Source organism: Trachymyrmex septentrionalis, unplaced genomic scaffold (genome assembly GCF_001594115.1).
Source record: "Trachymyrmex septentrionalis isolate Tsep2-gDNA-1 unplaced genomic scaffold, Tsep1.0 scaffold7, whole genome shotgun sequence".
NCBI classification, from domain to species: Eukaryota; Metazoa; Arthropoda; class Insecta; order Hymenoptera; family Formicidae; genus Trachymyrmex; species Trachymyrmex septentrionalis.
In genome coordinates, this window is record NW_017305884.1 from 4,560,881 (window position 1) to 4,575,287 (window position 14,407).

A 14,407-nucleotide genomic window follows, 5' to 3' on the forward strand; every position below is an offset into this window, starting at 1 on the left:
AGCCAGATACAAAAGATCAGAGCCCCAATTTTATCCGGATTCTCGTTTTGAAAGTATGTCGAACACGCGTTCGTATATGTTACGTCGAGCAGAAGCGAATGAACGAAGGAAATTGCGGTTCCGGCAAGAATACGACCGCATGTGTTATAACGCACGCTGCATTAAATACGTCTGTACCTTATATCTTCACGCTACTCCGTTCATTTGCAAAATTATAGGTTTAGGAATACAGGAATGTAATTAGTCATGCGATTCGAGACTTCTTGTTCGAAAAAGTAATGGCTTATTTCATTAAAATTAAATTACAAGCTTAGGCTTATTCTAATCATTGTATAATTCTTTATGATTTAACTTCTGGGCATTACATGCCAAGCGCAGAGTCGTATTTTATAACAGTTAGGCTAATATTAAGTTACGTTAGGTGCGCGTAAGATGTTGCGTTCTTAAAGTCATAAGTCATAAATCAACCATCCGTATGAAACGTCCCGTTATTACGACCGAGCTCTACTGACTACTGTGAACACAAGAAAAATCGCGATATGATGAATATATAGAGAAAAAAATCAATAAAAATGTATGATAAAATATTCTGTTGACTGAACTCTGCGTACCGTAGGCAATAAAATACTATCAGTTTTTACTGATATCTACGAAGTCGAAAACAAATATTTACAGAACAATATTGTATGGTGTCTGTTATCAGTGTATACATACGCAATGCAGGTTCGAGATAAATATTTTTGACCACGAATGTAATTCTGCCATTTCATGATTTAGATCTTCTATCAAATGTACGGAACTTCTACCGATTTTCAAAGTTGATAAATAAGTCCATATTATTCAGCGGAAGAATTTATTCGCAAACGTGTTTCTTTCAGACACGAACTTTTACGTTTCAGAAATCACTTTGCTACAGAGTGTAGTCTAATCAAGATAAATTATCAGAAAACGTTAACCAATTCGCATAATTCAATTAAATAGGAATTTCACAGATTCAAGTGCCAATCGATCATGGACGTGAATGTATCGCGTACCGTTTATATAGCGCTTGAAACGTTAATGTAAACGTCACTCCATCATCCAGATGTCCATAATTATGGATGAGTAGACGTACGATTTGTCGGGGGCTGCTATTCAGGCCGTTAGATCGTGTGCAGCGTTAAGATAAAATTTCATAAAATGTTGAGAGAGTTATTATCTTCCGTATCTTCCGTTTCGACACGCCGGGCATTCGATATCCCTGGTGCAGCATGCAGTGGGCGTAGAAGAGAGAAATGAGAATGGGCCGAGAATATGACACTCTCTCTCAAGGGTTAGCATTAGTAAATTAACGTTCTTAATTGTAATCCTCGCTCAGCTCCGTTTAATATTATTAACCACGCATTATTACGATGCAATAAAACGCTGCAGGAAACAATTATTCTCTGGCGGACGCGGATTTTGTGTAGTCGCGTGTCTCCGCTAGAAATAAAACCCGTGACTCAGATTCGTTCGTGCATGAATGTTTCCTTTATAACTTACTTTCCAGGATTAGCGCGAGATGATAGTCGAGGGACAACGAGGGATAGCACGTGCGTCCTCCTCGTATGTTTTTATCGCGAGATGAGAGACTATATTTTCCTCTTCGCTATTTTAATCTTCCGGACGTCGTGCGTTTAACATTAAACTTTAATGGCTGTAGGCAATATACACATATCATATTTATGAGGATAGTTTATACTTGAAGACGCTTAATTGCTTCGAAATAATGTAATGTAATCATTAGTTTCTCGTAATACAAATTGCATTTGAAATCATCGTAGATAAGAAACTAATTGATGATATAAGCTATACAAGTCGTTTGAAATTTTTTTTAATTTGAATTTCAGATCCGCTAATTATATCAATGCTACCAAGCAGTGCGAACTTTCGGATATGGACAGGCTGACGGTTGCGGGCTCGAATGCCTTCCAGGCAGCGAAGGGTGTGGATTATTTGGAAAACCACTGCGTGGAAGAGCCAGTGAAACTTTGCGAATTTAAGAAACTAACCGGCCGTATATTAAAGACTGTGGACTCCGTCTATCAAGATGTCAGCACGTCCGATGAATGCCGCGAATTGTGTCTGAATTCGCCATTCCGTTGCCACTCTTATGATTACGGTGACACCGGTGATATGGTCTGCCGTCTTAGTCATCATTCCCGTGCCACTCTCTCTGACATTCAGGTAAGAAAAATTCGAGCGAATAAAAATTCTTATTTTTAATGTCACGCGAATGATATCGCGGCCGCGAATGAAATTGCAAATTTAAATTTATGAGGAAAACTTTTACGAATTAAATTTCGCGAAGCAATTGAGATTGTTGCTATGCGAGAAATGGACATTGCTCGTGTTCCAATTTACTTGCTGAGCTTGCCGTATGCGGTTTAATTCATCGAGAGTGTTTAAAATAGAGTCCCGTGTAGCTTTGCGACCACCGTGTCGTTTTGCTCACCGCATCGCAGTGCGGATTCTTGAAAGGGCCAGTGGGGATTTTCTATAAATACGATTACGTCCTACACATGCAAACCAAGTTGAACAATCCGCCGAGGGCGCATTCGTGGAAAATCGAGTTTCCATTGCAGACGCTTTCCCTATCGAACTTTCGGGTAACACTCGAGTTCAGCCGAATGTGAATCGCGCTCGGTAGATCCCGGAGAGAAAATCAAAAGAAAAATTTACCGACCACAAATTCGTTGGGTATCCGATTATCTACGCCTTTTTATGCTCCACTACAAATACGGGGACAAACACTAATACCAGACCATTAAATAATAATTCTTCGTACGAATAATTATTGTAGTGGAATATTTAAACAGTGTTAAGCGAATCGGAATATCATTTCGACGTCACAGTATATGGATGACCATACGGGTTTCATGCACGATCATTCACTCGGAGATGAGCAAATAATACGTATAATGGGAAGATAATCGTGTGCGTGGGATCCGTGACGGGCTCCATGGGTGGTTACGCAAGCACATCAGCGGCATCTCCACAAATATACAAATTATTAACTGCGGAGATAGCGCGAAACGTCAAGAGTATTTATCAGTGTAATATTCGCGATTAATTTGTTCATCGAAGAGGACCATCGAGCCTCGAACGAGAAGCGATAAATACCGCCATATAAAGGGATTTCAAATAATTCTTTGAAAGTGACAAATGCGTGAATCAGAGCGGATTATCATTCTCGGTATAAATGAAAATGTACACGTATATGTCGTATGTATATATCATTGATAATTATTGGTTTTTGATGTATCGTATCAAATAAATTAGAACGTGACGCTTTAGATGTGGAGAATAAAGAACATGGTTAATTATTTCGATAGATAAAATTATATATTATATTTCACGTAATATATTGCAGAGAAAATGAAAATCAATTCAAATAAAATACGCAACAATCGACTTCTTTTTAGACAGACGGAAACAATTATATTTGAAAGTGCTGTGACGGTTTTTTTTTTGTGTAAATTACGAATTTCACACGCTTCTAGCCTAGGTGTACGTGTTGTCGAATATAATATAATTGTTATGCGAACTATATCACTAAAGATTCAATGTACAGTATGTTGCAGTGGAATTTCGATATACACTTTCCGTTCGTTGTTCAATTCTCGTCATAAATTCTCTGAAAGTTTTTGTGTAAGCCCGATACAAGCTATCAAAATCTCCCAACCATGGTGAAGCGAGCAAAATAGAAGATTGATCAATAAATCGCGGGGTAGCTTCGCGAAGTTTAATTGCGAAATATCCGTGCTTTGCGTATTTTGGAATTTATCACTGCCATCCGCTATAATTCCTTTAAATTAATACCGCGACAAATCGCATTAACGCGCGATATGCATCGAATAGTACACGATAGGGAGCGATGAATAACGGCCCGAAAACAAACGATAATTTCAGGAACCGTATCTCGATGTACCGGAAGCGGCCACGTACGAACTGAGCTCCTGTTACAACGTGACCATCGATTGTCGCGCTGGCGATATGGTGACCAGAATTCAGACCAGTAAGCTCTTCTACGGTAAGGTGTATGCGAAGGGCTCGCCCAACTCGTGCGTGCAGGACATCAAGGGTGCGCTCGAGTTTGAACTTCGCATGGCGTACGACGATCTCGAGTGTAACATAAGGCAGCAGGGTCTCGGCCGGTATTTGAACGACGTGATCATTCAACATCACGACACCATTGTCACCAGTTCCGATCTCGGATTGGCTGTGACTTGCCAATATGACCTCACTAACAAAACCGTGTCGAATGAAGTCGATCTCGGCGTACACGGCGACATCACGCCCGCTCTGTCGGAGGAAGTGATCGTCGACTCGCCGAACGTCGCCATGAAGATTACTGATCGCAGTGGAAACGAGGCCATCCCATCGGCTGAAGTCGGCGATCCTTTGGCACTCAAATTCGAAATTCTCGATCCTCACAGTCCGTACGAAATCTTCGTCCGCGAGCTAGTCGCTATGGATGGCGTCGACTCTAGTGAGATTGTTTTGATTGATTCGGACGGCTGCCCCACTGATCATGTCATCATGGGACCACTCTACAAATCGGCTACCACTGGCAAGGTAAGTCATCAATATATCATATAATTTATACATTTTTAAAAGTCTTGTTCAATGCTGAGCTCATAAAAAAATAAACGGTAGAGAATCGAAAGATAAATTTAACAATAAGTAGTGCAAACAAATGAAAGTTTCTATCTCAGGAATAATTATAATATATATCTTCCTAATTTTACGTTAACAATAATTTCCCATCACTGAGGTGATGGGAAATTATTTCCAAGGAAATTAATGTAGCCAATATTTAAGTGTTAAGTGTTAAGATTATGGCATATAGAAAAACGTAAGTAGTAAGACGTAAATAATAAGCGAATCTGTCAATCACAGTAGAAAACGTAGAGCGTAATAAGGAAATAGGAAATAGAAAAGTGTTGATTTGATTACTGCTTACGTTTTACTGTTTATGCTTTGTATGCGGGAGCCCTTGCTCTTAGTCTAACGTTTTCACTCAATACAAAATGCTCGATCATCTCGTGCATTGCAGTCGTAAGTCAAGTAAACAAATTCGATACAAAAGTAGATAATAAAGAGATATTTAGAAAAAAAAACACATAAAATCGTATATGCGCGTAGCTGTCTTGAGAGTAATAGAAAATATGGATAAATGTCGATTCTAATTTAGCGATCGGACATGATATACCCAGAGGACAAGATGATCGAGATGATTGACGCGTTTAACGTCGATGCTTATTGACGTGTATTTTGTGGGAACGCGCGCGTGCCTCGAAATACGCGCGGGTACAGAGTAGGTGGGAAAAAGAGCGAGATGGAAGCAGACACGAGTCAACCGGGTGATCTAACTTCATGCTAATCAATCACCCAAACGGATTTTATGATGGGAAGCAATTTGCCCGGCCTGTAATAGGTCGCGTCGATGATGCGCCGCCGTCTTGGCGATGACGTGCCGTGACATGCCTGGCATGCGGGCGCATTGGTCTGGTAACGATCATTACTTTCCGTGTGTTCCACATAAGGGAGCGTAAGATTATCTCCGATGCCGAGAGTAAGAGCTTAAAAGCGAGATTGGTTCGATCATCATCCTAAATAATTTCGATTTTCACTCGTAATTTCTCAGACACGTTGCAGTGAAGTTTTTATATATGATTTATATGAATTTAACAATTAAACACGCTTATCGTACAAATTCTCACAGTTTGCCTTATAGCGTGGAATGACAAAACAAGAAAAGAAATATAGATAAGACTCGCAGATATGATTGAGAACTAACGTCTTTCATTCAAATGTATGAAGACGGATCATTAAATAATGAAACACCGTTGCGTTCAAAACGACCGAGCTCGTAGAGCCACGATTATTACTTCCGCGTTTCCCGCATAAGGTAACATGGGAATTGACTTTGCGATCCCATTAGATCGCGAAAAAATAGTTTAATCCTCTACTCTTTCTCGCGCGATGCGTGAAGTATCGTGGGTGAGCTAGAGCGAAAACGCATTAGGGCGGAAGTACAATAATTCTTGCGCGGTTAATAGGTAGGCGATCGCCACGTATTGACCTCGATAGACCAATTACACATATACCGCTCGTACATTTTGTACGATGACTCGCATGATATAACGTCAGACGCGCGCCGCAACGAGAAATATGATTCTGCGAGCTGGGCATTAATATACCTATAAAAATGTTTCCCGATAATTCGAGCAGTCTTTCTTACGCTAGTCTAACCGGCGATGTAACATGGTTTAGACTTTTCCAATTATGTTCTCTCTCTCCGTATCTCGGGCTCGCGAATATCGCGGAAGTATCGCGAATATCGCGGACGGAGGGCTTTCTTTGGCTACATTGTGTTCGAGACGCGCAACATTCGAACCAGCTGATGCGCGGTCGTGGACCGCGTGGCTGATGCTTCACGTGTCGACGAGTAAAACAAACGGATCGTTACGATAGTGGCAGGTAGAAACGAGTGCTGGAGCGAAGGTGGAGCAATAAGAGGCGCACGGCCTCGTTAACTCGTCGTTCCACATCATTTGCTCGCGCGAGCACGGCCACGGTACGGCGCAATATCGCTTTATTAGAAAGTAATAACAGTCATGGTAGAAACAAAGAGTAAATTTATATCGAGTACGTACGTAAGATGCCGAGCATCTAGATATATCACCCACAGTCATTCCTGTATCAGGCGTCGTGGCGCCGTATTCCGGTTTAGAACGTGCGCATCGCGCTCTGGCTGATCTCGTTTCCTGACCGCGGCTGATCACGAAGGGCTAACCCCATTTCCTGTCGAACGAAGCTGCGCTCGATACGAAGAGATAGAGATCTCAATGTGAATTTGCCGATCTCTTGGTGAATTTTTGGTCGAGCAGGCGAGAGTAAGAAAAATTCATCGCTCTATTCAATTCTCATCTCGCACGTTTAATCAAAACGTGGCAGGGTGTATGTAAATTCTAATCTGTAGAAGCCGTAACGTAACTTCAAGCAGAAGATTTCATCGCGATCGTATATTCGCGCCGTATATTATCCGTACGCACCTTATTTACCTGTCGATTGGCATGAATGATAAAACGCCTGACAACAACTTTGATATATGCCACGCTATCAGCTATCAATAATCTCCGTCGTTTGCGACAGTATACCGTCATTATGATATGGTAATAAACGTTCGCAACATTGATTCTCGGTAAACGAAGGGGCATCGTTTGACCCGAGATATACCCGATAGCAGGAAGTTGCCTGTTCATTCTTTGTCTTTCTTAATCTCGGGAGGCTGAAATCTTCTCTCTACGTAGATGTAGAGGTACAAGCTAATAAACGATTAACAATTAATTATTACCGGGAACACTACAGTGCTTAGTTAATTTCAAGTTGATCAAAACATTTCCGATGTAATTGATAAAAACATTTGCAATTACAGTAATTAATTATCTACTAATTAATAGTCTGATGATATTAATTCGGGACAAGTGAATGTATACATTGTAGAATATTTAATAGATGCCGAAAAAAAAGTGTGACTAGTCTTGTCTGTTAAATAAAATTATTTTGATATAATAAAATGATATGTTTGTGAACTTGAAAGTACTCTTATAAAATCTGTTTAACGAAGTATTCGTGAAGCGAATTGTTCTCTATCTACCGTTTATGAACTTACTGAATGCTCATGTCGTTGGCATAAAATATATATTACATCGTATATGTCACATCTTTTACATATGCGAGAACTTACTCACGCCATTAATAGCACCTCTGATAATGAGAAACAGTTTATCTGTCACATAAATATGGACGATCGTAAAGTGAACGAGCGAACATGTCGCGAAAGTCAATCAGTATACAACGCTGTTGATTTTATTAATCCTGGATCAGGATAGAAAGAGAAACGATCGTCGATGACGAAGCAAGCGGCAGTGTCAGTGATGGCACTACAGCATTGCGCCTCGTCTAACCAGAAATTTGCCAAAAGTTCGGCTCTCCGGTATGTCCGTCACGTAACCGGGCCGCGGGTACGAATGCTCTCTTCCATTTCACAACCGGTTTGAATGAAATTGGAAACATTTCTCAACCACTACGTTCGTGTACGTAAGCTCGTAAGGGAGCATGTACCCCTACTACATACGTAGGGATGAACCGGGCGGATAGGGGAGAGCCTGCGGCCGACTTATAAAGCAGACAAGGGGGATCAGGTTGAGCTACGGCATAAAAGCGCGGGCGGCAAGCCTTACGATCTGACTGATCTGATGCGGTACATTTATGACGGGCTCTCCTCTTTCTCGTCCTTTCCCATCGCCGACGTCGTTGCCGCTGAAGGAGACTTATCGTCGGCGTGTATACCAGATGCCGCGGATACGGCCTGTGTTTCTTTTCCCGGCATCCACCTATATGTATGTACCTCTCTCTATTTCTCTTTCTCTGTCTTTTAAACCCCGTCCCCAGGCTTTCCTCTTCATCCTCTCTTCTTCCTTCGATCCGCTTACGCTTCTTCTCCCATCCGCCTCAAATGCAATCGCTCTCGCTTTTCCCCCGCGGAGAATGGACCTTCCGCTACTCTTTCTGCGCGGGATGACGTTGGGTTAATAAAGTTCCGCTCGTTCCACTAGACGCGCTCAGGCAAAGAAACGGCTAAATGAAGCTGTACGTGGAACGAAGCATATTTTAATGTCTTACTTCCCGCCGATAATATACGTGCTCGGTGTGTAAATACGATGAACTTGGTAATGCGCCGCAGAAACCAGTTTTCAACGTACACATGAGCATGGCGCTAACCTTGCGTATAGTGGTCTTTCTCGGTTTAAAGAAAAGTTCAGCTACGGGAAGATCAGCTACGTCGAGACTTGACCCTGCGAGCATGTAGCGAATGATCTGAATGAAGAGAAATCAATGACGAGCCATGTGCGCGGACGTAGCTATGAATATATTACAGTGTTCCTCCGGTGAAACGATGATCGCGAGATTATCTGCGGATGACGAGTCTAACGAGCGAACACGAGTGATTATCATATATTCGTTTCGTAAGAAACTATGAGAGAGAGAGAGAGAGAGAGAGAGAGAGAGAGAGAAGAGGGAGAAGAGGAAGGAGAAGAGAAAGACTTGAATTCCCTGTAACAATTCCGATCACTGTGGTATCAGGGTGGCGGTAAAAAATTCCGGAGCAATATAACAACGATAGATTGTCGGCGAATAAAAAAGATTTTAACGGATAGATCCGCTTGTCGCGAGAAAATAGGAATTACAGCAACGCGCTTGGTCGCACCATTTGTCAGGGATAGATATAGGTGCACTCTAATGGCGCGCGTAAAAGCGGGTACTTGGGCTGTTTTTCATGTCATAATCCCGTGTAATTGCCGTTATATAGCCTTACCTAATAAAGAGCAAAAAAATTCGACGCAGCTGCCGCGGGACGTGAAAAACCAGTTTCAAGTGATCATCATCTCTCTTACGCATATTGCGTGCGACGACTGACGCCCATTGGGTTACGCGATCTCTTGACATCCGCATTCTGTAATCCCTCTTCTGTAAGAGCCCTGCGTTTTTTTTTCTCTGCGTGCTCGTGCGACGTCGCGATCGCGAGTAAAATCACGTTTGCCGCGCCCGCGCGCGTTCCTGACTTTGGAATATAGTTGAAAATTTATGTGAGAGCGACATATGGGTAAGATTACCATTATTCCGCATTCACACTGAATTCTATGAGCGAACGACCGCCCGTGTCGGAATTTCAGAATTAATGCGACACTGCTTAGTTAAGTCGACGGCACCGACATCGCGTATGAATTACGAGTATGTAAAAAAAAGCAAGATACGCGCGCGTTCCGCAGCTGCCTCGCGCTGATTACATTTACTATTGTTAGGTAGTTCCTAACTTTGTGAAAAACGTCAAGTATAAATCTGTCGTCTCGAAATCCATGGCAAACACACCACTCTCAGTTAACACTGGTGCCTGATGGTACTTTAATTTGTTTCTTGCTGAAACAATGAAAAAAAAAACTACAGAAATTCTGTACAACTACCGAGATAATAAAGAGCGACGAAAGAGAAGTGGTGACGAGGACGCGCCGCAAATGTCATAATATTGGCACTGTAGTTTACTAACGGTATGCGAACTCGACAAAAGCCCCGAACGGCGAAATCGTTGCGTTCCGAGGAGCCATTCGGCACAGGTGTTTATGTATTATCCGAGCGACAAGTAACGGCGTGAAACAATTGGTTACGTGACTTGCAATCCGTCGAAAGGGACAGAGTACGCGAGGAAGTTCGTTTTATTACATTCCACGTATCGAATTTCCTGCTTCTCGTTGAAATGTATTTACACGCCGTGTCGAAAATTAAAAGTAAAGATCATGATGATTCGTTTACTTATCATTACTGAATATCGAATTTTGAATTTATAGAAAATTCAACTCTTTTACTCACACACGTAAAATTCAATGGAATCAAATATAGTTTTCACATTTCATGCTGCGTTAATTTTAAGACTTCAGCACTACTTTGTTATATTTATCAAATAATATGTATTTCAAAATAATAAACAATTATAAATATTACTGTAAAAAAAGACCTAATGTGTCTATGTAACTAATATTATGTCATATATTATAATTATGTATCTTTATGCAGTACATTGAAAAAGTGATGTATCAACAGTATTATTTTAATCGAAAATAATCTCGTGGTTTAACAGCAGTATTAATGCGACAAATAAAATTTTATTAAAACAAGAGCATGATTTGTTTCATGATAGTTATTGTGAATTAACAAAATTATTTTCAATTAAAATAACACTGTTATAACATCATTCTTTTTTAGTATATAATATATATCGAATTATTTTATAATTACGTTTTTTACAGCTAAAATATTAATCTGAACGGAAAGTCTAACGTGGATCACCGATGATCCATGGAACGTGTTAATATTCTGTTAAACTAAACAAACTATATGTGAATATAAATATCATTTTTTTAAATTTGTACGCTTCTTCGCTGTAATAATTTTCAACTCGACGAAAAGGCTCCAAAGGCACTAATTGAACTAATCCAAAGTATTTATTTATGTTGCTGTCTTAAATTGATTTTTCAATTTATTCGAATTTATAAAATCAGAAAGAAATTTTTATTAGCTGTCACGAATGAATGTCTTACGATGCTCTCATCAGTAATCCTCTTTCGTTCTTACAAATTCTCAAGCGACTTATGACCTTTTTTATCCTTTTCCTTACAGATACTGCTGTCGCACTTTGACGCCTTCAAGTTCCCGAGTTCAGAAGTGGTGCAGTTCCGCGCTCTGGTCACTCCGTGCATGCCGACTTGCGAACCCGTGCAGTGCGACCAGGAGGAAACGACCGGTGAACTACGATCGGTTATCTCCTTCGGCAGACGCCGACGACGTCGTCGCTCCACTGCTGTTGGCACCCAAAGTCGCGAGGACCTCCTCCTGGTGCAATCCATCCAAATTACGGACAAGTTTGGCTTCGAGCGCGATGGTAAGTTACCGAACGTCACTTCCGCGACGAGGGACACCGTCTTCGTCGAGAGTGAAGACATATCGTCGTCGATGGGAATGTGCATCAATCTGGGTGAGGCTATTGTAGCTGGCACCGTCTTCCTCGTCGCCCAGATTGCCATCATAGCGGCATGGACCTTCACCTGGCAACGACGCCGACAAATGCTGAAACATCAGGAGGCTTTATCGGTCTCCGTTTCCGTACCCGGAATGCATTCCATGCCCGGGCGCACTGACAGTCTTTGTAAATTGTATGACGGCGGATACTCCGCGCGTCGTTTCTGAACGACTTCTCCCATCAGCTCCCACGGCAATATCGTCAATCTCGTCTTCCTGCGTAAATCGCTATTAACGAATCTTTGGCTGACTTCACATGGACGTGAGTTCTCAAACCGGTGCGTGCCGCGAAGAGGATCGTGCGCATATCACGATTCTCGAAGCGATCGACAAAAGTAATACTCTCACGCGGCTATCTCTTTAATATCCCTTTCTATTCGGAATTCGGATGGACGCTACTTCGTACTATATCAAACTTCTACGAGTGTACCGCATTGCGAGGTTGCAGCCAATATACGTAGCTTTTAGTAGAGCATGCCTTTTACCACCCACGCTTACCTTGTAGTCGGGTGGAAGCTTTGCAGAGGCGTTCTACTAATTCTAATTAGATTCGGTTAGATGGGCAGATCGCAGAGTTGAACGTATCAGGATAGAAGGACGTTCGTTAGCTACAACCAGAAACAGAAAAAAAAAATAATAATCACTGCCCATCTCTGCGAATGTTCTTGTATCCACATTACCGTAGATATTATCACAGACATATCTTCTTTTTCGTCCCAAACTTCCTTTCCTCGCAGCTGGCAACGTAAGGAAACCGATCGACTTCGCCGTATCATTTAATTGAAGTTGCTTCTGACTTTATCCTACCGGTTAAAGTTAATTATACACTCGTGCATGCACACGTGCTAATAATGCCGGTGGATTACTGAACAGAATAATTAGGCACAATTACGCTTCATTACTTGCTACATCTGTCGCTTATTGAAGGCACAAATATCAGTGTCTCCAACACTTCTCGCCAAGGCCGCAACGAATTGTATGTATCAGTAATTTCGTCTTTCTGTCTCTCGGGTGGTCGCTTATTTCGTGGAAGAAGATTGCAATTACGATCCGTAACCTGGCAACCTTTAATTAGCGTAACGTTCAATGTCCAAGTGACCTTCATGCGTGCGTACATTATCAACGAAAATCGACGCCGTCTAAGGGAACGTTTTTAGAAGCTGACTTGGGATGATAAACAGAAAAAAAAGGGGAAGATCTCTCGTAACATCGCGTCAACACTTAATCCGTATCTGATCAGAAACGCATACCGAGTATCACACGCTTCACGCCGGGGCTAAATCGATTTCTTACTTTGTTCCGGGATAAAAGTGGCCACACCACTTCCGCCGGTAAGTAGTTGATAATGTAACGACTGCAAAAATTTAGCCGCGAAGAGAGTAATCGATTTTGCGCGCGAGTTCGGTCGGTTTCTTGCGCCCACATACATCGCCACGCCGCAGCCACCGCCGTGCCCTTTTCCCCTTCGCTTTGCCCTGCCCTCACAAGCTGCTTTTACGTCCCTTTTTTTTTCTCAAGGTGACGTGACGCGATGTGAGACACGTCTACACGCTGTGACTCTGTAGGGTGATGGAGGTTGATGCGTATTTGCTACAGCTAGGCTACCGGCATGGATTCTAATTAGCATTGGGAATTGTGCATGATTATGCAGACGTGTAGGATATCAATGTTACGGGGCGGCGAGGAGCTAGAGCGGCGGATTAAATACGGGGATGAAAGAGGGAGAAGGGATTGAGACGGAACGAGAAACATAGGTAGGACCAGAACGCGGTGAGCTCGGTGAAGAGGTAAAAGGTACGTGCGCAAAGGGGTTGGCGCAGGGTTAATTGCCTCTTGTGGCGTCTCGGGTTAAGCTAAGCTTGCGGGGGTTGAATCTAGCTTCGAGAGTAAAGGGAGAGAGGGAGAGAGAGAGAGAGAGAGAGAGAGAGAGAGAGAGAGAGAGAGAGACAGAGAGACAGGTAATACAGGATCACATCGAGGATAGCTATCTCTCCATACTAGAATCACGTAACCTCGACCCCTTCCGACGTAACCTTAGTCATGTCCCTTATCCTTAGCCATCCCATAGCGGCCAGGTTAATTTACATTGCGACACGTGAGCTTATCAATCTGGATTGGCGTATTCGATTGCAAGAGGCAATAAAAAATTGATTGATATGATAAAAAGAACCTGTTTCGTATTGGTTATGTAAGCAATAAAATATTACGTTCCATCGATCTGGAATTTCATCGTCGGACATCTTGAGAAAAATTCTAAAGGACAAAGCCACATCGGTAATGTCAAACACAGAAAAATTCAGTTTGCAGCAGTCATTGTATATTTTCTACATGAATAAAAAGTGTTTGTCAAATTCATATTGCACAACAAGCAAAGAAACAGAAAGGAACAAAAAACCAGTTTTTACAAATAAAAGATCAAAATATTTTATAATTTATATACACAATAAATTATTGCGAGAGCGTAGTAAAAATAAATAATCTACATCTTAATTTATAGTATTTTATAACGGAATGCTGTTTGGCATAATAATTGGAATTGACTATATTTCATCAGACATAGCTCACGCGATTCAGATTTCATTTTACTTTATAGAACCAAGGAAAAAGAAGACAGAGAAAAAAGATTGATATCAGAGGGTATAATACGGTACAACATCGAGAAATACAAATCGGTTAACTGTGCCAGCAGTATCTTATCGATTTCACTACAGTACACAAAGCGAACTCATGGGGCGGGGGGGGGGGG

The 14,407-nt window shown here is 41.7% G+C and overlaps 2 protein-coding genes across 3 annotated transcripts in view; one reads left to right on the forward strand and one right to left on the reverse strand.

The window, feature by feature from the left end:
- Positions 1–14,388, forward strand: part of LOC108753573 — a 178,615-nt gene extending 164,227 nt beyond the window's left edge. For both annotated transcript variants that reach the window (XM_018495268.1, XM_018495270.1), the window contains 3 exons: positions 1,869–2,205; positions 3,931–4,596; positions 11,263–14,388. In XM_018495268.1, the coding sequence (XP_018350770.1) occupies positions 1,869–2,205; positions 3,931–4,596; positions 11,263–11,829 (1,570 nt within the window). In that variant the 3' untranslated portion in view covers positions 11,830–14,388. The remainder of the gene's footprint in view (positions 1–1,868; positions 2,206–3,930; positions 4,597–11,262) is intronic.
- Positions 1–14,407, reverse strand: part of LOC108753574 (autophagy-related protein 16-1) — a 424,436-nt gene that overhangs the window by 225,175 nt on the left and 184,854 nt on the right. The window lies entirely within an intron of this gene.